The 24,300-nt window shown below is 40.2% G+C and overlaps 1 protein-coding gene across 1 annotated transcript in view; it reads left to right on the forward strand.

The window, feature by feature from the left end:
- Positions 1-23,991, forward strand: part of SLC9A9 (solute carrier family 9 member A9) — a 325,848-nt gene extending 301,857 nt beyond the window's left edge. Inside the window, exons 15-16 of the mRNA XM_073359753.1 lie at positions 23,089-23,194; positions 23,655-23,991. Of these exons, the coding sequence (XP_073215854.1) occupies positions 23,089-23,194; positions 23,655-23,876 (328 nt within the window). The 3' untranslated portion in view covers positions 23,877-23,991. The remainder of the gene's footprint in view (positions 1-23,088; positions 23,195-23,654) is intronic.
- The last annotated feature ends 309 nt before the right edge of the window (positions 23,992-24,300 follow it).

The following is a 24,300-nucleotide window of genomic DNA, read 5'->3' on the forward strand; positions in this document are numbered from 1 at the left end:
CCTTAAATGGCCTCCTCCTAGTGAAACACTGGTGTGCAGTGAATTTGAGTGTGGGAGTTGCTTGAGTGTGATTGAGTCAACACAGGGATCTCATTTGTCAGTGTCCAGGCAAGTATTTGTGTAATTCTTTTGTTAATAATATAGTGTGCGCACATTCCATTTCTTCCACATTTCTGAGATACGCATCAGGAAAATAGTTATTCAGCCAAATGCTGACATAATAAGCATCTCAGATCCCTTGTCACAAAGAAATAAGGTTTCAGACAAACAATAAATAAAAGATTCAGAAAATGTGTGGGTTTCTCTTCTGGTTCTTAAAGAAACCTCAGTACGTAATGGATACACACCCTGATGTGGGTGTCTATGAAGCCAGCATGTGGAATTCACATACATAGCCTCTTTGAAGCTTTGGCTTTGGGAGTTGAGTATTTGGAGTGTTATGAAAAAGCATTGTTAAAACAAGGGTAAGTGTAATGGGGTTTAGTACTGGTGGAAGTGAAAACAGTGGTCATGTATTTAAAAAAGGAATTGAAAATGTATGTCTCAGTGTTTACTTAGATTAGAGTAGTTTGGGAAAGGGCTGTTTTTAAAAAAAAAATTGAAAGCACTAGAGGAGCACATGATTTTACAAAATAAAATAAATCCCTTTGTTTGGTCTTTGTGCATGTTTTGCATGTTGACCTTGAAGGACATGTTGTTGTTGTTTTTTAAAAAGCAGCCAGTTTTCTAAGTGAATTTTGACCGTGTACATCTGCTCTTAGAGACAAATTCTGCTCTCATATCAGCACAGCTGATTTCTGCTGATATTGTGCTGTCCCTTCATGTGTTGAATTGGAAGTCATTATGGAATATCATTTGTTATCACTGTGCAGTTCTGACAGCAGAAGTTTGCCTTCCTATTCTAAATCTAAATCTGGGAATTTTACACTCTTTAGGGATATGCCTTGGTGCTCTAAGTGCCAGCTGTAAGGACTACTGTATAGTGAAAATATCCATTAACAGCAAAGGATTGCTTGCTAGCAGATATTTATGAAAACACTGTAAAAGAAACAATCTGTGAGTGTATGACCATAGGAAATGCACCTCAGGAGTTTGATTTTATTTGAATGCTTGCCTTAAAAATATAATTCCTCAGCTGGTATAAATCAACTTAGTTCCATTACGTCAATGGAGCTCCACTGATTTAGACCAACTGAGGAGTCACCTACCCCATATGCAGCACCCAGTTTAGCAAGGTGCTGGGACGCTTCAGTCTTCAATGGAAATTGAGGGGTCAGGAGCTCCTAAGAGGCTGCCAGCACCTTGGAAAACTGGGCCATTTGATGTCAAATTGGCACTTTTGGACACATCTGTATTAAGGAGACAATGTGTCGATCTGACCATCCAAGTGTGGCAGATGAGCATTTTGCTATGGTGCCCAGGTTTGAAAACTGGGTCCAGACTGGTTCCAGTGGTAATTACTGAGTACTTATATTACTAAGAAAGTAGCACAAAGATCAGGGGTTTCAAACACGCGGCCCGCAGGCTTATTTTCTGCAGCCCGCCAGCTCCCCACGTCCCTTCCCCGCCCCCAGCGCTTACCTAGAGCGGCTCCAGCCTGGCGCGCACCGGGGGCAGGGCTGGCTCCCTGCATGCCTGCCCTGCCCCCATGCCGCTCCGGGAGGCAGACAGAAGCTGGGGGGCCCAGGGGTCTGTGTGTTACCCTTGCTTCGAGGTATAGGTAACACAACTCAGTGAAGTGCCACCTTAACTACAGAAGGTATTGATAATGTTTTCTGAATCAAGTGTGGCCATTTTCACCAAACTATTTACTAAAATTTAAAACTATATCATTTAGCAAAGGGGAAGGTTAAATTTTACCCTTAACATCTCAAACAACAAAAAGTATCTCACCTGCTTTCTCATTTGATGATTCTGGTTCATCAGTGATGTGCTTCCAAAATTTAATTAAAGGCTTCCACAAAGATAAACCCCCATGTCTTAGGAGTGCATGTACCCTCGGAGAAGAAGTGTGAAGGATTGAGGAATAGATTAGTTTAGTTTATTTTTTCTTAAATGGGAAAACACTTCCTCATAATAATAAACAAGTAATGAATCACTCAACTTCCTAGTCAGTGCATTTCCCTGGAAGTGTTCATATTTTGCTTCTGAAAAGTACACTGAGTATAGACCTGATCCTGCAATATAATCCATGTGAATACCCCCCACACACACACACAGAGCCCCATTGAAGTCAACTGGACTCCAAATGAGGGTAAAATTGCACCTGTAAAGATCAAGCCTGTATTGATAGTAAAACATAGATTTCAATGTGCGTGATTTAAATGGAATGAATCTGGCCTTTTACACTCAAATAGTCTCTCCACATACAAGTTGGTGGGTAGATGTGTGCTAATAGGCAGAATTCAATTTTATATATATATAATTTTGACAGATAATAGCAATGTTTATTTTTAAAGCATTTTTCTATTTTTATCTATTTAAATTTTCACAATTGTGGGAAAATGGAGTGGGGAGGCAGACAATTATTTAAGGACAGAAAATATTGAGGTTCCAAACATTAAAGATTTATAACTATTAAGACTCAAATTGTCAACATCACATGGCAAAACATACAAAGTAAATATAGTTAAATCAAACTCTAAGTTCTTAAACAGCTTTTTTTTAACCTTTCCTGTCTATAAATTTTGATTATTATAGATGGAAATATTTTTTCATTGGTTTCTGTGAATGCAATGAAATCATCATTTACTGATAAATATCTAATCCTTCCAAGCCTAACTAGTAGCTATCTTATGACCTCTGATATGCACAGGCAGTTCCTACTGACTTCCTACAAGAGTTAATGGGAATCCTTCACACACTTGCCAAACCAGCATACCCATGAGAAGGTACGACTTCCTTGGTTCATCTGTGTTACCACACTTAGCTTGGCACATGGGTTTCTTTTACTACTTCTTGCACACGTCACCCCTTTTTATAATACAGTTTATTCACTCAGAAATGAAAATATAGAACCAATTCTGAAATTCTAATGCAGCTTGGGGAAAAACTATTCTGCTCAGCTAAATTTCTGGAGGCTTTTCTCTTTTGCAAACTTATTAGTACTCTTGTACGCCAGAATTGCTAGCAGGTCACATTTCTGTTTGACAGAAAATCCTTGTTAGGGAATGGAATCTTGAGCTAGTGTTGGTGTTTTATAAATTGATACCAATTACAGAATATGCTCTTTCATTCTTCTTTTCTCACAAAAACAAATGTAAAGCATCCTACCTTTACAGGGGCTGCATAAAACAATTTTCTAAGAGGGTGTTTTGCCTGTGGTTTAAAGTATAACCTGGAGCAACATAAATCAATACTTTAGCTGGCCAGATATTAGACTTTGTGGTATAGTATGTGCCATTACAGAAGCACGCAGATTAAATGGAAAATAAATAGTACATTGATTGTTTTTATCTAACTTTTCTCTTTAGGCTGAGAAAAACATTGTTTTAATGTGCTCTGCTTCAGTCTCACTGCTTCAACTGCATTATTGTTTTAGTCTGTAAATTTCTACAAACTAGCTTCCCATCCTCTTTTTATGAAATCTTTATACTTTCTTCTTCTTCACCATTCCTTCCCAGTACAGTTTGCATTAACTTACTTATGATTAAAGGTTACAATGCCCTTGTAAACACCAGCCCTTACTAAAAGACAACACAATTAATTAATTAATTAATAGGATCCATTAGTCGAATGACAATTATCTGAGCACTTAAGTCAATCCAACATCTCACTGTGGAACCAACCCAGTACCCGTCATACAACCTTGTTACGTGGGCTGAATATGGGGGAGACAAACTAAGGAACAGCAACAGATCCTCTCTACAGCCACCGTGGTACCTTCAGGGCTGCTATAGCCCCATGCTACGTCATTCTTCTTCCTTGAGGAAGAATGGCTGAGAGATTCCTAAAAGAAAAGGAGTACTTGTGGCACCTTAGAGACTAACCAATTTATTTGAGCATGAGCTTTCGTGAGCTACAGCTCACTTCATCGGATGCATGCCATGGCCATCCGATGAAGTGAGCTGTAGCTCACGAAAGCTCATGCTCAAATAAATTGGTTAGTCTCTAAGGTGCCACAAGTACTCCTTTTCTTTTTGCGAATACAGACTAACACGGCTGTTACTCTGAAACCTGAGAGATTCCTGTAGTTATTCTATCTTTATTCCTTTTACTTCCTGTCTCCCTCCTTCCCTGGACACTGATGCACATGGAGACTTTGCCATGACAGGCTTCATGGTGCAGACCCATGATGGGCCCATGGGATGAACAGATCCTTCACCCCTCATCCCGAGCATCAAAATGCAAACAGTTTGTCTACATGTATGGCCAACTACATCCACAGAGGGAGGGCGGAAGGATTTGCCCCTCTGAGAACAACCTATGCCTCAATGTCATATTATTCAGGAATTTTCAATTTCAGCCCAAATAAAATTCAGATAAGCTGCTGTGATTGACAGTGACATACTAAAATTCATTGCAACCAGCTTCAATATCAGATAACATAGAGCAACAGAGAGAAAATCGGTGCATTAATACCCAGAAGCGAAAGGGAAATTCATTTTGAAGCATGCTCTCTCTCTCAGGGAGAAGAAGTCTTGAATAGGAAAATTCAAGTGACAACAAAATGAATGGGAATAAAAGTTAAAATATTTTAGTTCTGTACTAATTCTTGGGAAGTTATTCTTTCTTTGCTGTTTTTAGGTTTGATTAAAATATAAGAATATAAAATAAAAAAATGCACATGTATTTGTGTTTTAAGACCAATTTTACACATGCTTTAAACAGACCCTGATTAAGCAATGTGAAAACTAAAGTCTTTTTAAAATACTTAAGGGTTATAATACATGCAATAATACTTTTATGGGAAAGTCCTAAGCGTTTAACAGAAAAGGAGAAGCTTTTTATAGGTTTTGCTCGACCATTTGCTAGACTTTAACATGAAATGATAGAGCAGGTACTATGTTGCAGTGTGGGAGGTTTAGATTGGATATTAGGAAAAACTTTTTCACTAAGAGGGTGGTGAAACACTGGAATGCGTTACCTAGGGAGGTGGTAGAATCTCCTTCCTTAGAGGTTTTTAAGGTCAGGCTTGACAAAGCCCTGGCTGGGATGATTTAACTGGGAATTGGTCCTGCTTTGAGCAGGGGGTTGGACTAGATAACCTTCTGGGGTCCCTTCCAACCCTGATATTCTATGATTCTATGTTTTGAGGGTAGCTCAAAAACCTTTGTAAAGATCTCATTCCTTATTATAATTGCGCACACTAAAATTATGTTAAAGGAACATTATTAAGGTTGCAAAGTGAAGCACTCAAAAGTTAGGAAATGCTATAATTAAGGTTGCCTGTGAAACCTTAATTCTCACTCACACACACACCCTTATATCTGTGCATTATGATAAATCTTTAATTACATGACCACATACTCTTTTTTTTCCCCTCAGAACCCCTAGTCTGACCCCCCTTCTGCTCATGTCCCTTCCAGCATGTCCCTTTGCCCATCCTTTCTCCACCACCCTGACTCCGTGTCCTAGTGCCAAAATCTGCATTTGGACTCCCAGTCTGAGTACCAGCCTTCTCCTCTCCTTGGCTCCTACTCCCACTCCTACCCATCCCCCCCCCAGGCTCCTTATCCCAATCTCAGTCTACTCCCTCCCCCACATTGCCTGGACTCCCTATCCAAATTTCCTTGCACAGACAGAGCCAGTCTTCCCACAATCCCCAGGCTCCTCATCTGATCTCAGTCTCCCCCCACCCCATACTATCTCTGGGGTTGCCAATTTCGGTTGGATGTATTCCTGGAGGTTTCCTCACATGACAATCTTTAATTAAAGATTAAGCTTTAATTCCTGGAGACTCCTGGACAATCCTGGAGGGTTGGCAACCCAACTATCTCCCAATGGGAAAGTTCCCATTGACTTTAATGGTATAGGATCAGGGCCTAAACCACTTTTGTGCTGCAGTTTACCTATTTGTTAAATAGAGATAGTGATTAGAACTAGTCAGACCAAATGGATGATGGGGTAGGAGAGGGAAGTTGCAAAAGTTTTCATCCTTTTTTCCATAAGTGTTCAAAATTTGAATTTTATTTTTTTACCAGCTCAAACAACCTTCGCTACTTTCCTGCTACACAGGAGCATTATGAGACAAAATTCACTGTAGTCTGTAAAGCACTTTGATGCCTGCTGCTGTTAGCACTTTTTACTAATGTGGCTTGTTCTATTACTGTATATACACTGCCATGGAAATATTTAATTTCCTGGAAACATGTTTTAGTCCAACACACATGACAGGCTGTAATACAGCGCTGAACACAACGGGGCCCTCGTCCGTGGCTAGGGCTCCTAGGCAGTACTGCAATACAGATAATTAATTGTACTGGAGGCTTATAGCTGACTTCCTCACCCATGCTGAGCCTATTGCTCTGCTCCCACAATGCCACATGTAACAAGGCAGGGCTGCTCCCAGAAGAGCCTTTGGCAGTTTTATTTCTCCAACATGAGCAAAACAAACAAAAACAGTCCTTCAGCTCTCACTGCACTATAACTCCCAGAGGATTTTTCCCCTTTGCGCCTCTCAGGATGACACTTCCTCCCCTCCCAGGGACTCTGGCAGTCCTGTTGCTCCTGTGCTCTGTTCCTGAGCACCGCCCCCGCAGGGCTTTTCACGGTGAAGGTCCTTCTCCCAACAGTTTGGTTCAAGTTCTCACTGCCTCCCATCCCCGGCAGTCCTGCTCTAGCTCCTAACTCACAAGATAGTGTTCACTCTTCCTCGGGCCCAGGTGCCCTCTTTTAAAGCCTAGTGTGGATCAGCTGATATGGCACAGGTGCACTTGCCCTGCTCCCTTTTAGAGGGCCAGTGTTACAAAGCTTGCCGGTTTTTGGTCACAGACAACAGTTTTACTTCTGTTGCCAAACCTTTACTTATTTAAAAATGAAAACTCTCCAGTAAAGGCTATGCAATAGAAAGCAAAACAGAGCAATGGGGTAGGGTGGAAAATGTTATATGTGACCGGCATGTCAACCTCAAGGCCAAAGAATAATTTTTCTGAGTCTGTCAGATGCTAGGGATGGAATCTGAACATGATCCAGTTCTGCAGAGCGTGGATGTGGGGGCCAAGTTGTCTTGGTTGACTCAGTGCTCAGAGTGGCTCTGAGCTGTAGGAACAGTTAAAAATAGGGCTCTTCCTGACAAGCAATCCTCATTTATATAGATCCATCCAGGTTATCTGAAAATGACATATGGGGATCTCTGGCAGCGTCAGGTCCAGGTGGTGTAGCATTAGTTCACTCTTCCATATTACCCTTCGACAAACAGAGGGCTGCCTTACAGTTGCAAGAGATGACCTGTAGTCATTCTTTTCTTGCAGGAAAAGTTTTCTGCTTGCCTCACAAGATAAGATAATGTTCCAAAGAGATGCTCCTTTCAAATAAAGTTATGATGTCCAAGCAGATGCCTGCAATTAAATTTTTCCACGTGTTGTGTGACCATATGTCCTGTCTTGGCCGGGACAGTCCTTTTTTTAAGTACTATTCTGGCCGTTCCAACTTCTTCGGAAAAAGTGGGCATTTGTCCCAGTTGCTCTTGCCAACTTGATCAGTCAGCAAGAACAAACGGGACAAATGCCCACTTTTGTCAAAAAAGTTGGGTGCCGGGGGAGTGAGTGGCAATGCCAGCCCCATGCAGAGGGTGAAGGCAGGGCTCGGGTGGGGGGCAGGCAGGGCTTGGGCAAGCAGCAACCCCAGCCTCGCGGGGGCAGGAGGGCTCAGACAAGCAGCTCTGGCCAGCCCTGCACGGGGCAGGGAGAGAGGTGAGAGCTAGCCCCACGTGATGTCCTATTTTCCTTTGGGAAATATGGTCACCCTATCCATGTGTCACGTTCTGCTCACTGTATACTTCATTGACATCATGTAGTCTATTCACATGACTAGGGCAAGCACAATACTGGCCCTTCAGAGGTGCCCCATCAGTAATACAACTTATCTATTCTGTATGTGTATATTCACTTTCACATCCCCTTTCCACTGCCAGAGCAGCATAAATAGGTTCTAGGGTAAAGGGTTCTAGCCTGGGAATTATATCAGATGAGCATAGATAAAAGGCCTTGGAGCTCATTATTCAACACCTTGAATTATCCAACCCCCAAGAATTTTTTAAGATTCCAGTTTGTTTATTTGCAGTTTCTGTCATAATCTTGTTTCCATATTAGTGTAATTAGTGAACAAGAACTCCAGTGTATCACACACACACACTCATTCTTACAGGAAAAGCAATTTCACTTCTTACTAGGCACTATTATTGAGCATTAACCTGACTGTTAAGGAGCCTGTATTTTAAGGGTTACATATTCCAATTTAGGTTTCCTTTAAAACATTTTTCTGCAATTATATGTCATTTAAAACTGCTGATTATTGATTGATTTTTCTTTATTCATCTTGGTCCCAATCTGAGAAATGAAATCATTATTGACATAAATCTGTCTCACTAATGGCCCCACATTGAGCAGATTGTAAAAATGTTTACAGATACAGTGTAATAGTTATACCAGGTAGATAATATTATGGCACTCTTAATCCAATATATGGTGATAATACAGTCATTTGCAATGAAAACAGTTGTTTAAAGGACAGATTCACATGGACCATATAAAGGTTTGTATCTATCTACAATAATACAATTAACCTACTAAAAGCGACATGAATTAATTTAAGAGTCAAAGAATGAAGAGTCTTATGCATTGGGGCAACTCAGGAGTGTGCCCCCTAGGACACAGGGAAACTAGGTGCCTCATATTCCCTGAGAAAATGGCAACTGTGCTCCAGTACTGGAAGACCTTTCCAGCAGGTCTATGGTCAGATGACAACAGAGGGAGCCTGGATAGAAAAACTGTGCTCCAGTCTCCAGGTGCAGATAGGGGTCAGATACCATGGTGATAGAGACTGGACCTAGATAAACAACATGTGGGAATCTGCATGAAAAACAGTGGAGTCCTAAAATCTTCCCGTTTTGTAAAATGTGACACAGGGCAGGAATTCAACAGTTCTGAGGATTAGTAACATTTAAGTCATTACTATCTGATGGCTTGTTTGATGGACTTTTCTCCTTGAGAGGCACGTGAAAGGCATTGCTTTCATCAAGTATAGAGATATGTGATCACAAACAAATACCAGGGAAAAAATGTTATCTGAACATTTTCAAACAGGCAAAGAGTTTCATTTCCTGTTTGCAGTGAACATTTGGGTCCGTTCTTATTTCCCAATGAGGGGGATGATTCCTATAAAAACTGGGTTTAATTTGGAGGCAGACAAGAGAACATTAGAAGCATTCCCTGGTTTCACTCAGGTCCTTTCAATGGGTACACACAACACCACTGTCAATTCTTGGATAGTCAAAGGAATAATCATCATTTAGAAATCAAAGTACCATTTGTGTCAGTTTTAAGACCGGGCTCAAAGCTCATGTCAGCTGAACTCTTACACTAATGATGCAACAGTAAATAATCGTGACAAATTGAAGGTTTAATGTAAGAATGAAATTACAGAATGATTCATTACCTTCCTTTCCTGTCCTTTCCTTTTCAGCAACCAGCAGAGTAGCTGTTGCAGCTAATGTCAAGCGGCTGGCATCATTCCATTGCTTCTACACCCCCACACAAACAAATACTCGCACACTTGATTCAAGGAATTTTATTTTTCAGTGATAAAATCTTATCATGAAACACAGCTTAATTTGCTGTCTAGGGACTTTATTTAATGAAAAGGATAGAACCGGGTCACATTTGTTTGTGCTAATAATATTTTTCAAAGGTTTTAATAGAAAGTGAATCTTGCCATCTTCTCAACAGATTGGTTTAGGATTAAGTTATTTGCATTCACAGACTGTAAAAGTGTGATGCATGAAGTGAATTTAGGAGCATATTCTCCACTCAGTAAGCACATATAACTGGTATTGATGCTACAGGAAGTTCACAATGAGAGGGGCATAGAGCCCTTAATCCATAATTGTTTGTGTTTTCACAAAACTCAGCCTAATTAAGGCTGGTGTCTCTTTCAACCTTGCCACTCAAAAGCAAAGAATTAATCACAACAGTTTTTTAAAAAACAGTGAAGAATGGTCCCTCACACACACACACACACACAAAAAATCTGGTGGATAAGAGCAATGTAAATTAGTCATAGTTAACATTAGTGGCTGGGCTTTTCAGCAGGAGCTGCTGAAGTGTGCAGCACTTTTGAAAATCAGGCTACTTATTTAGGTGAATAGCTATGGATGTAAGAGCCTATTCAGAATCCATGTTGGAAAATCGTAACCATTTCCTACAGGTATTTGAAATCAAAACCAAAGAGAACCAGAGGGAGAACTGTTTACACATTCTCAGAAAAAGAACAGTTTGTAAAATAATCTAGTGACTGAAGGAAGGAAATGGGAAGCAGGAATCCTGGCTCTGCTATTTACTTGCCATGTAGGTGAGTCACAACCTCTGTTCTACAGCTTACGCTTCCATAAAACAAGGATACTAATATGGTATTTAACCTGCTTCACAGGGATGTTGTGAAGTTTATTTATATTTGTAAAGCACTTTGAGGTACTCATATGAAATGCATGATAGAAGTGCAAAGTACAATTATATCTGACAATTTTTCAATATAGATAAAAATCTATTGGTCTGTGTTGGTGTTTATCACAATAATGTCTGACTACTTATATAAAAACCATATAATGTATACAATGGAAGTTATCTGAAGTAAAATTAGTGTTGTGACTAAAGACTGGACAAACCAATTTGGATAAAATAAGAACAGACACAAACAAATAGCAAAACTTTAAACACGGTTGAAATTTAAAAACATTTGTTAACTTATTTCCAGTTTATTTTGATTTTCACATGCTTTTCCACTTCTAGCCTCTGTAATTTAGGAGCATATTCTCCATTCAGTGAGCACAGATAACTGGTATTGATGCTATTCCCCTGTCTGGAAGTACAGTGCACCTGATGTACTGATATAATTTCATTTTTCCCCTATAGAGTTACTTCTTATTTGCCCTGGTATAAGTGAGAGGAGAATCAGGTTTGTGTGTTTATGCCTCTGGATACCATGAGCAAGGTTGCTCTTGTTGTGTGTTCAGCCTGATCAGAAGCAGGAATTACAGGAAACTTCATGAGAATCCTGTTCCTGCAAGATTTCAAATCCTACTTTTTAGTTTTCTCTAAATCTTCTGTAAAATCCATCTCCTTTGTATCTAAGAACTTCCCAACAAACTGGACCTGCATACTGAGGCCCACAGTGGACTTCATGGATTATTCTGCTCTTTATCCTCCCAAATTCTCAGCAGCTCTGTGTCGGGTATACAGGTTTTGTTGTTGATTTTTACATATGAAAATTGACCAGTTATTGTGGGAAAGTTCCGTCAGTACATGGATTTTGCAGTGTGTTCTCAAGGCAGCCAGACTCTGGGTCCTTCTAATCTCCTTTTTCTGGTAGCTCCTTTCACAGCTGAGCCCAGTGAATCAGCATTGCTTTATATCTAGCTCTTAGCCCTTTGTCCTGGGCCGCTGCCTTAACAGATTCTCGATTGCTGATGGAGTTGGAGCCTGACTAGAGCAGATTGAAAGTTTTCCATCAAAACTGTTTTTCAACAGAAAATTGAGTTTTGACTAAATAACGTTTTTGTCCACAAAGAAATGTCTGCTTTCCACAGAAAATAGTGACTTTTCAGTGACAACCCAAAACAGCTCAAAACTGACACATTTCTAGCTGAAAAATGTAACATTTCCATTTGTAAATGCCCTGCTTGGAAGCTGTAGCTGTAGCAGTAGCATGCTCCTCTTCTCCTGAATAGGCATCTCCAGGGCCCAGCAAGAGGGGAGAACGTGGTCTATTATTGGAGACGTAGGCCAGTAAGGACCTCAGCCCATAAAAGAGAATGGGAGCATGAGACACCTACACTGCAAGACCCATGAGGCATGGCGGCAGCATTTTACAAGTAGAATTTTTGGGGTTTCAATCATAAGGTTTTAGTTTTCAGACAAAACATTTTGGTTTCCAATTTTTTGCCCAAAAGTAGAAAATTTCCATGGAAAATTCCAACAAAAATGATTTTTTTCCCTTTTTTAAAATTTGAGTGGAAAATTTTAATGAAAAAAAATTTCTGCCCAGCTCTAGTCTTGACCATTTTTTAAAAAAAAAAAAATGAGGACTTGAAACCGATTTGGACCCAGTGAGGGGACTGGAGTACACTGGCGAGGCACTCACGACAGCCCACACCATTGTGGCGGGTTGCTGCATTCTGCACATGCTGGAGTCTGTGTGTTCCTTCCTGATACAGAGAATTATCATAATCTAGTGTGATGGTGACAAAAATGTGGCTCATAGTGGACGTTTGTGTCTGTGTGTGTGTGTCTGCCCACAGAGTGGGAGGGGCTCCCTTACTGATGCTCCCAGGAAGAGTTCATTTATCTTTTGAAAAAAGTTGTGGTGGTGATGCCACAGCTGTGAGGGTCCTGCTGCTGGGCAGTATAAATGTTATTGTCTGGAGAAGGGAGCTGTTCCCAGGTGCTTCTTCCCTGGGGACTGAGGAAAGGCAGTTTGGGCACACTCCCAGTGGTGGTACTGATAGCAGTTCAATTCATTTGGATAAGGGTTCAGATACATATTTGAAGTTGGAGCACTTATTCAAACTGAAGTGAACTTCTGACTCTTCACCCATCGCTAATTTACCTAGCCCGTGTACAATGCTTCCCTTGTGCACTCCAGAATATCTTGCCCTTACACACTAATTACATGTGTGCATGTGGAGGGAGCAGCATATTGGAGTCGAAATCCTCTATCTGGATCTCAGAGTTGATTTTCCCAATGTCAGAAAGAAGGGGAAATGGTCCATAGCCCTAATTGTACCACTTGCTTATGTTAGATGCAGGAACAAAAACAAAACTAATTTAAAATCTATGTAAATGGTTTACCCAAAGCAAACTCTATGACATCCTAAATGAGTTAAATGCTCTCTCCATTCTGTTGTTGACAAACTTGAAGCTAATGATCATAATTGAGCACAAGAGCAACAGAGCATTGTCAAACTCATTCAGGAAATGCAGATTCACAAACAAAGATAATGAAAGATTTATTAAATGGGTACAGAACAGAGAGGAGCTTAGATGATGTGCTTTCAAAAATGTTACTGAATTGAGTCAAGCAGAACAAAATAACCAGAAGACAGACAGACATTAGCAAGTGTAGTCACCCAGGCATAACACGTGACAACTGGCCACACAAGAAAGGAAGAAATACAAAGACAAATTGTTTTCAGAAGTTAACTAATTAATTCATAGAGTCATTGAGTTTAAGTTTAAGGCCAAAAGGAACCATTATATCATCTAGTCTGACCTCCTCTATAACAGAGCCATTAGATTTCACCCAGTTACCTCTGTATTGAGCCCAATAACTTGTGTTTGGCTAAAGTGTATTGTTGAGAAAGGCATCCAGTCTTGATCTGAAGACATCAAGAGATGAAGAATACACCACTACCCTTGGTAGTTGTTCCAGTGGTTAATCACCCTGACTCTTAAAAGGTTGTTCATCTTTAATTTGAATTTGTCTGGCTTCAGCTTCCCATCATTGATTCTTGTTACCCCTTTCTCCACTAGATTCAAGAGCCCTTTAGTACCATGTATTTTCTCCCTATGAAGGTATAGATACAACTGTAATCAAGTCACCTCCCAATCTTCTTTTCAATAAAATAAACAGATTAAGCTCTTTAACTCTCACTATAAGCCATTTTCTCCAGCCCTTCAGTCATTTTTGTGGCTCTTTTCTGTACCATCTCCAATTTCTTAATATCCTTGTTAAAATGTGGACACCAGAACTGGATACATTATTATAGTACCATTGTCACTAATGCTATGTACAGGGATAAAGTCACCTCTCTACTTCTATTCACTAATCCCACTTATATATTCAAGGACCACATTAGCATTGCATTGGGAGTTTGTCCTCTCTATGACCCCTAAATCCTTTTCAGAGTCATTGCTTCTTCCATTCTTTAGATATTAATTCCTAGATGTATAACTTGCATTGGCTATATTAAAAACACAGTTTGTTTCAACGGGCCCAGCTTACAAGTGATCCAGATCACTCTGAGTGACTGCCCAGTCCACATAATTATTTAATACTCCTCTTGTCTTCGTGTCATCCATAGTATTATTGCAATGATTTTATATTTACTTCCAGATTGGTATTTCCTTTCTCTGCTTTTCTTTCTCACTATTGTAGTATAATTTGACTTTTTAGTCTTTCATTTATCTAGTCCCCTAGTACCTTTAGTTCTGTACTGTCTAAGTCAACATGTTGAAGCAAATTTTCTCTGCATTGCCATATTAAAGACAATTCAACAAACCCCCAAAATCAAGACTACTACCTACAGCAGGTGGATTTAGGAGCAAGTCTTTAAAGTACTAAACAAGCTTTCTGTTGTGTATTCTGAATATTGTTTTAATGGCCAAGTCAAAGGATTGCGAAAGGATTACTATCAGCTAATAAATAACAGGTAGCCACGGGCACCTAACATGCAGAGCATTAATGGACATGCAGGGACCTAGCAATAGTGCTATGGGCTGTAGCACAGGAAACCTACAGCTGGGTCAGTTGCTGGTCTCAATCGCAAAACCCCTTGAGCTAGCAGAGGCCCGGGGCACTGTGGAGGCAGGCATTCACTAGCCTGCAGGAAATACTTTACACTGCTCCCTGTGAGGAACTGCATAATTGTGACGCATCTGGCCAATAGGTGTAGTTTATATGGGCTACCAAATGCATGATCCATTCCTCAGTCAGAAAGATGCTGGCTGCATCACAGTATAGGTATTGCCAAGCCAATTCTGGGAGGCAAATCCAAATAATCTGTTTTGTTACCAGGTTTTCAGTCCCTAGCAAACTCTCAGGATAGTTGAAGTTTAGTCACAAGGACTCATATAATTAGCAGGGATTGTCTCATATACCTACTTATATTCCAGAGAACTGCCTGGTGAACTCCTTCTTCATCCTTGAAGATATGTGCCTTGAGAGACCAAGTTTCAGTTCTCAGTTGCTCATTATCTGTCTTCTGCACTGCTACATTCTGATTCTCCCAGATTTCCTCTACCTTTGCAATTAAGAGGAAGAAGGAAGTGAGGTCAAATTATACATGGTCCTCATCTAGGTATATGCCTGCTCCCCATCTTGCAGGTCCCACCGAAAGGCCAAGGACAATCAAAATCCTTCAGGAGAGCAGAGGGAGGGCTCCTGTGTTGTATTTACAGACAAGATGGTCTGGTGGTCCCTTCTGGCCCTAAACTCTATAACTGTGACTCAGAATCCGCCTACCTTTTGCATCAGCCTATGGAGCTGTTTAAGAATGTTGGGTGAAGGAAGCTGCACCATTCTAAACATGTGTACCCTGCAGACAAAGGAATTTGGGAAGTTAGTGTGCCTTCAGGAGGCAAAATACCCCTGAGTTATCCCCTGGGGGAGTGGAGATCCACATGTTCAGGGCTACGGCTAAATGTCACAATCTAACCCAATGGTTCAACGGGAAGATACTTGGGGACTGTTATGGCAACACCTCAGAGTAACGGATTTAAAATTGGTGAACCCACTTCTGTGCAAAAGAGAATAGGTGACTGAACAGAGCCATTATGAAATATCAAGGGGAAAAAGATTAGATGAGTCTGAATAAAAATGATGGATCTGAACCCTCCCAGACCTGGCACTTTGAAATCTGGATGGGAGTCCAAACCTTCCCAAATTTTAGGATTTCAGATCTGACCCGCTACATGGGAGGTTTGACCTGCAAACTGAGATTTGAAATCAGATCTGGACTGGGCTTTGGTCCAGGCACATCAGTAAGGAAGAACAAACAAAAGCCATGTTCATAGTGATGATATACATTTCCTTAACAGATCACATTTATGAAATGACTATACTGTTCATGTGCCGTTTCTATGGTTTGTATTATGAATCACTCATGATTGGACCTCCGATAGCTGACCTCTCTATCAACAATGAAATACTGAGAATGAAAAATCCTCATGCTTATTCAAGCGGACCTGTACTTTTCCGCTATTTCTATTAATGTCTCCATTGGTACATGCGTGCAGTGTATTGCACCAATAAACAGAAGAGAAAGATGCCAAATTAAAACAAAAATGGCTTTCATAATCTCTTTTTTCAAAATCCATCATTGGAAACTTAATGAACTGTGATACACGAGGTAGGCAGGCATTAAGAAATTGGCTTACACTCTTTGAATCAGATGCCTGACTAATACCTACGTTTCCAATAGCATGTTGAAATAATCCATTAAAAAAATTTACCAAGGCATTTTACACTTTAATCAGACACAGCAATAACCACATTATAGGAGCACTGAATTTACTGTACTGTGGCAGACTCATCTAGTACCCTCCAGCAGTAGCCAGAGGCTTATGTTTTAGACATCAAGGAAAGAAAATAACCCAAGTACATCTTCTTGGGTGGGCAGTTCTGTACATGGGAAGAAGGGGTTCTTTCTTGACCTCTGTAGGTAGCCTGAAGGATGAGATGAGGCAGCCCTGTTGTCTTGCACAACTATAAATGTTGCTGGGTCTATTAGATTATCCTTCCCTTATGAAAAAACTTGCTACAGTATTTGACTCAATGACCTAGTAAGACAGTGAATGCCACAGGCTGACTATATGCTATGTAATGCCGTACATCCTTTTATTTGCTCTAAATTGAGTGCCGCTTATTATCATTGTGTTCACATGTTCTCTTGTTATGGGACAGTTTAAAAGGAAAGATGTTCTCACTATGGCCTTCATAATTTGGAACACTGCACATCTGCACAATTAGGTCCCCTTTAAATCTTCTTCCTTCCAGGCTAAATCATTCTGTTTTTACCGTCTGTTGTCCTGCCATACGTCTAACCCAAGCCATACAACTAACGTGCACACTACAGAAATCTTTGCTTTTCCCCCTACATGGCTTTCAGGCCTTCCTTTTGCTCTCTTCATCCTCCCTTTTGCAACCACCCCACAGCATACTTCTCTCTAGTGTTCCTGTTAGCAAAATTAGAGAGTTGTGCTATGCAGCACCCGGCAGAGAAAAGACAGATGGAGTTCAGAGTTCTGGAGGCCTTTCAAATGGAATGCTTATTTCCTGCCAGGCTGGGGATTAACGGAAAGGCCCTCTGTCCTATAGTGGGAGACATAGGGTAAGGAATCCCATCCGTTTAAGAGGAGGGAGTGGAAGGAAAGGGAAACCCAATGCTATATTTTCTTAAGATAGCAGTAGTTCCTATGCTGAACAAACAGCAGATTGTAGGGCTCCTTCAGCAGAGGACTTGGCTCCTTTTACACAGGAATTCTGCTTTAATCTGCCACTGTGTCCAAACCAGACTTTCCATTGTGCCCATTCTGAGTTTTAAGCTCCTAATGTTAGCATAAAGAGGTTTGTACTTTTAATTCCCAGCATTGCAGCCATTGCTATTATCCCTTTTTAGTGAAAATCTTGTTTTTGCTTGGACAGATGCCATGCTTCATTTTCATCTCTTGTTCTTAGCTGTGAAAATTCAGTACTTCTGAACAAATTCTATCCAAAATATTGATGGCGCCCACCAACACATCATGAGCATTCTCCAGCAGCTCCTATGTATAGTTTAAATATTCCTTCTGAAAGTTATTTGTTTTAATTGCCAGTGGGCTGGTTCGCTCATGGGTAGGATAGAGCCCATCCCCATGCAGCAGGGTATCCACAAAAAGCATAGTTTTCCAATGCCCAATGGATTGGAGCCCTCCTTTCTACATCGCAACCTCAATCCCACAAGAGATTTTTTGGTTGCCCAATTAGAAGATTCTGTGTGTAACGGGGTCGCATTTCTGAAAAGTCTAAAGGAGAGGCTGTAGACATAATCTTTTATTTAGCAGTCTAAGTTCAGAGTCAGATGCTGATCTCCATCGTTAAGATTAAAAATTCAATAAACAAAGATCAGAATCTGGCCCTCAAGGAAATATAAGAGAGGTCCTGGAACGTGTAATTTTTGAAATATGTTCCACAATTATGGCTTCCTTCTCATCACTGTTTTACAGTGCTGATTATCTTCTTCATGGCATCTGATATCTGAAGTCAAGTCACTCTTGGTTCTCCTGGTCCCCCCAAAAAAGAAATGTGTACAATCGTAATAATTAAATCTCCTACCATCATGCCCTGCCCCTCTCAACCACTCAATGTAGACAGGTCCCCAGCCTCTGAAGAGAATTCCTTGCTACAAATACCAGAAGGAAATCTTGTCTAAAAATTTCCCTTTTCCTTTCTGGGACACATCTGCCATGCCTGTATTTATACCCCCAGAGGTCACCTGCTATTGCCTCTCCAGCTTAGTTGGGCACACACAGGCTCTCACAGAACAGTGACCAAACAGTACAAATCAGCTGTTGGCAGCAGCTCAGCCATGCACCAGCTCTCAGCCATATGCTCAGCACAAAGTATGTTGGCTTACAAGTGACACACATACAAATACACACACATTTTCAGAATGGAACAGCTTCTTCTGTAGCCCTGAACATACCATATATCAAAATTGCTTTCTTTGCCAAAGTGAAAATCTAACAAGGAACTGAGATAACTTTTACTTAAGGAAACCACATTTCTGAACATGTAGGAATGATATCTTTCTCTCTGCATGTCTCCTACTAGTGTTTCCTCATCGATATAAAAGAGAGCACCTATGCTTTTATCTCAGTTCTGTGACATAATCGTAACTTACAAAGTCTGCTTTAAATAGGAGTACTAACAAAGGAGACACTGTAGAATAAAAAGCTGCAAACCAGAAACATTAGAGACACTGCAAAAGAGCAAAGCAAAGCTCCAGGGAGTGTTGAACATTCACTTCCAGAGATTTGTGCCTCTGACATAAATTTCATTATATAATGCAGCAATGTCTTGCATATGAAATGCCACACTATTAACCTGTTTATGCCTGGCTTATGTATGTTTAAGCCTGGCTTGCCTTTGCCATGGAAAACTGCATTTTTCCTGAAAAATGGCTGAAAGCGGATTTGAATGGTATGAAAAAGAGTTCCATATTTTATGGGGTGTTTTAATAATAACTGTTGCATAAAATGATACCTTGTTTGTCTTTGGGGGAACTGTGTTTGCCTCGAGACCCAGAGCCATCACTCTTTGATAAGGGAAAAGGTGAAGCTCTCCCTCTGGCCATATACAGGATTTTGTAGGGCTCTGCTGGAAATAATTTTTCTAATAAGATTAAAGTTTGCCATGACACAGTTTCCACACAAGCATTCCTTTGTTAGTCTCAAAGGCCACTTAACGTTGGTTACATCCAAAATATACACATATGGAGAATACTTCAAACAGGTGCAGGCCCAGGAGACACTTCCCCATCATGGTGTGACTCCAGAGGGGTACAGTAAAGCTCTGACAAAGCACCCTTACCAATTCTACCCTAGCCAATACAAGTTAAACTCAAACAATTTTTCTTTTTCATAATTTCATTCGTTTTAATCGCAGGCTCTAGGCCTATCACTCATGCTAAAATCCAAACTCAATTTAAAACCATAGCTCACTCTGGCCTGTATTTTTACAGGTCCACAGGAGCTGTCCAACAGGTATTTCAGAGCTGTGTCCACCTTTTCTATCTCCAAGGATTTTGCTGTTGTAGGCAAAATATAAATTACCTCTCAAAGTCTACAGTCAATCACACAGCAAATAAGGACATTCAAATTGTTACTATGCTTCACAACATGGCTTCTCAAAACTTCCTAGTGAGGCCAGAACTCAGATCATCCTGCTAAAGGAAGAACATAAGAACAGCCATACTGGGTCAGACCAAAGGTCCATCGAGCCCAGTATCTTGCCCTCTGACAGTGGCCAACAGCAGGTGCCCCAAAGGGAACGAACAGACAGGTTATCATCAAGTGATCCATGCCCTGTCACCCAATCCCAGCTTCTGGCAAACAGAGGCTAAGGACACCATTCCTGCCCATCCTGGCTAATAGCCATTGATGGACCTATCTTCCATGAATCTATCTAGCTCCCTTTTGAACCCCATTATAGTATTGGCCTTCACAACACCCTCTGGCAAGGAGTTCCAGAGGTTGACAGTGCATTGCGTGAAAAAAATACTTTCTTGTGTTTGTTTTAAACCTGCTATCTATTAATTTCATTTGGTGGCCTCTTGTTCTTGTATTATGAGAAGAAATAACTTACACTTCCTTATTTTCTTTCTCTCTACCACTCATGATTGTATAGACCTCTATCATATCCCCCCTTAGTCGCCTCTTTTCCAAGCTGAAAAGTCCCAGTCTTACTAATCTCTCCTCATATGGAACGCATTCTATACCCCTAATCATTTTTGTTGCCCTTTTCTGAACCTTTTCCAATTCCAATATATCTTTTTTGAGAGGGGGCAACCACATCTGCACACAGTATTCAAGGTGTGGGCATGCCATGGATTTATATAGAGGCAATGTGATATTTTCTCTCTTATTATCTATCCCTTTCTTGCTGATTCCGAACATTCTGTTTGCTTTTTTGACTGCCGCTGCACATTGAGTGGAAGATTTCAGAGACCTATCCACAATGACTCCAAGATTTCTTTCTTGAGTGGTAACAGCTAATTTAGACCCCATCATTGTATATGTATAGTTAGGATTATGTTTGCCAATGTGCATTACTTAGAATTAATCAACATTAAATTTCATCTGCCATTTTGTTACCCAGTCACCCAGTTTTGTGAGATCCTTTTGCAATCTGCCCGGGACTTAACTATCTTGAGTAATTTTGTATCATCTGCAAATTTTGCCACCTCACTGTTTACCCCTTTTTCCAGATCGTTTATGAATATGTTAAATAGGACTGGGCCCAGTACAGATCCCTGGGGGACACCACTATTTACCTCTCTCCATCCCTCTTATCCCTTGACTGCTTATTTTGCTTAAGAGCCTTTGGTGAGGGACCTTGTCAAAGGCTTTCTGAAAATCTGAATACACTATATCCACTGGATCTCCTTTTTCCGCCTGCTTGTTGATCCCCTCAAAGAATTCTAGTAGATTGGTGAGGCATGATTTTCCTTGACAAAAACCATGTTGACTATTTCTCAAGAAGAATCTCCTTTCACAAAATAAGAAAATAATAGTACTAGTAGCATGAGATATGCTGTTTATAATTAAATACCTACAAAATGTATAACAACTCCCAGAGACCTTTTAGCCTACCTTACTTTCAAAAGGCAACTACCACTGACATCAATGAGGCTGCGACCATTGACTTTAACAAGAGCTAAATCGAACAGAATATAACTAATTGGACAGCTGCTTAACTTATTGATTATCTGGTTTAAACTTCTTGTCCTCCCATTCAAGGCCCTACTGTCCTCCTCAGCCTCCATCTCCAACTTTGTCTTTTAGTGTGTCAGTCTAATCCTCTCCCTCACTGATGTCAGTCTCAATACCCCGTTCATCTGTTTCACACACAAATGGCCCCATGAATTTTTCCATGCTGCGCCATAAGCACAGGATATTCCTATTCTGGGAAGCCAAGCCAATCCCTAATAAAGCCCTTGATCCGTGATGTCCCTAAGAAGCAAGTCAACAATTTTAACATTTAAATAAAAAATCCTAGCCATCCCCTTCCTTTGAGCTTCCCAATGTTCTTCATCAGAGCTTTTCCATCTCTTGATATAATCAAATCAAGACTAGGTGCCTTTCTGACATGATTTAGGTGAACATATTAGATGGGGGTAACTGGGTTAAATTTTACGGCCTGTGATATACAGGAGAGCAGACCAGATGATCAAATGGTTCATTCTGGCCTTAGAAATCAATTAATCTATGACTAAATCTCTACGTCTGCTTTATTTAGCCTGTAAGTTCTTCAGGACATAGAGTGCCTGTGCTTTGTGTGTTGTACAGTGTTAAATACCCTATAAGCATTAAACAAATAACTAATGAAGTTGAGGCACTGAAAGAGTTAACCTAAACACACTTTGTTACTGGTTTGTTCTGTACTTCCATGATACTGCTATAGAGCTCATGGACAGTAGCTTTACATCTGTTCCTTTTATTTTCCTTTCCCTTCCTTTCCTAGAATCTTTAACAAAAGAAAATAGCCAGCAATCCAGAAGAGGAAATTTTCTTCAGCAGAGAAAATAGCCTACAACTGGCTTCCCATAAAACAGTGAAAATTACACTGTGAGCAAAAGTAGCAGAGGAGATAAGTCAACTTGAGGTGCTCTTGGGAAAATCTTTAGTGGCAGATATAAGGACGATATAATTGCTAAAGATGAGCAGGTTTTTCTTTTATCTCAATAAAGCACTTTTGGATGAAAAGATTGGAAAGACAGGAGCAATACAATAGAAAACGCCTGTTACAATCTTACTTACATAATTTCATATAAAGGAGCATTGATGTATGAAGTGTAAAATGAATATGTTGAATACTGAAAATAAAGCATTACAGAAAACAAATTATGCTTACTCCCCAGCTATAAAGAAGCTTAATGTTTGATTAAATACATTTGCCTGGTGAAGAGAGGCATTGATTTTATAAAACACTGAGTGTGCGATTTCAATAAAACAGAAAACTCCCTGTCACTGGATCTTTTATGCAATATGGCTCATACAGCTAAATCTTAAATTGTTTTGTATATCCTTTTGCGTAGGAAACATTTTCCCAATATCACAGACATTAGCTGAAAATGCTAAACATGGAGCTCTTATTATACGTTCCTCTCTTCCCATTCCCTCTTGTCTCTTTTATGTCATGGTGTGTCTAGCTAAGATGGTATGGTGCCATATTTGACAGACTCTGAACATCAAATGGCTTTGTAGACACACTAATCTAAAGTGGATGATGGCTGAATGAATGGACTGATGGGTGTCTAAACACAAGCCATCTCCTAGATTTTCCTTTAATTGCATGATTATCTGCTGCTTTATTATAAAATTATCTGTTGTAATAGAGAAACTTGTTAGCACCAATATACATATTATGGGAGATATTCCTTGACAGACTTCACAGGTATTTGAAGCCCATTTTAACCCATGCTGGTCCACCGCTTACAACAACATTACCTGAATGGTGTAATCCCATTGCCAAACTGCTAACTAGCCCTAAAGCATATGGAGTAAGTATATATATATATAGTGTGTGCATTAAACTTTGTGAATAGCATTTAGAACCTGATGTAAAGCCCATTGTAATTAATGGAAGCGTTTACATTATTAGATTTCAAAGGGCTTTGGATCAAGCCTTTAACAAGACTAGAAACTATATGGCTGTCATTTCATAGTGGCGGATAGGGGTGAAAAAGTACAGCCCCATTTTCAAAAGTGGCTACTAAGTATTAGTACTGTGGCTTTTCGGGTGACCTACTTTAGATACCTAAGGCCTGGTTTCCAATGGTACGCAGAAGGAGGAAACGGTAGGCAGCCCCTTGCTTCAAACTGATAAAAATCAAAGTGAGGTCACTGTAATTAATAGTTGATATTAATCACTAACACTGAAAATATTAAAATGGAATCCCATCCCTTCCATTTCTGGGAAATTGTCACTGATTAGGGTCCCTTTTCCTTTTTAAAACACAGGAGCCGCTGAAGGATGATGACATGGACTGTATCGTGAATCATGATGAACTGACTATAAATTATGAAGCCCCCAATCCTGTTCCAGTGCCGGCACAGGCCAGAATAGACTCACCCCAGACTCCAGGCAAGGAAAACATTCATGAAGGAGACCTTGGATTAGGAGGATGTGAACTCCATCTTGAACACACTCCAGCACAAACCCAGTTGAATTCATTGGCATGAGCAGTACAAATGTAATCACAAGAAATGCATGGAACATGAAGGAATACAAGCCAAACTTATGAGGCAGTGTTGGTAAGAAGCTAGAAAATGTATTAAAAGCATAAATTGAAGAGAATCGAAACCTTGTCAAATGTATCTTCTGGTGCCTGGAGAAATGAGGATTTATCATTATCATCATCCATATCTGCTACACAACTAAATGTAATGTTTTGACAGTGGCAATTTTTATTAATGAAATTGAAGGCACTGTCTGCTACAGGCATATTACAGATGCACTCACAGCATCGATTGTACTTGGTGCGCACATAAAGACACAGATTTCTGAATGTTCTCTTTGTTAATTAATTCAGGTGTGGAGGAGAGATATTTGATTAACACGACCATGCTCAGATGATCATAGAATTTTTTACAAAGTTGCTCCTGG

The sequence above is a fragment of the Lepidochelys kempii genome, chromosome 9 (assembly GCF_965140265.1).
Source record: "Lepidochelys kempii isolate rLepKem1 chromosome 9, rLepKem1.hap2, whole genome shotgun sequence".
NCBI lineage: Eukaryota > Metazoa > Chordata > Testudines > Cheloniidae > Lepidochelys > Lepidochelys kempii.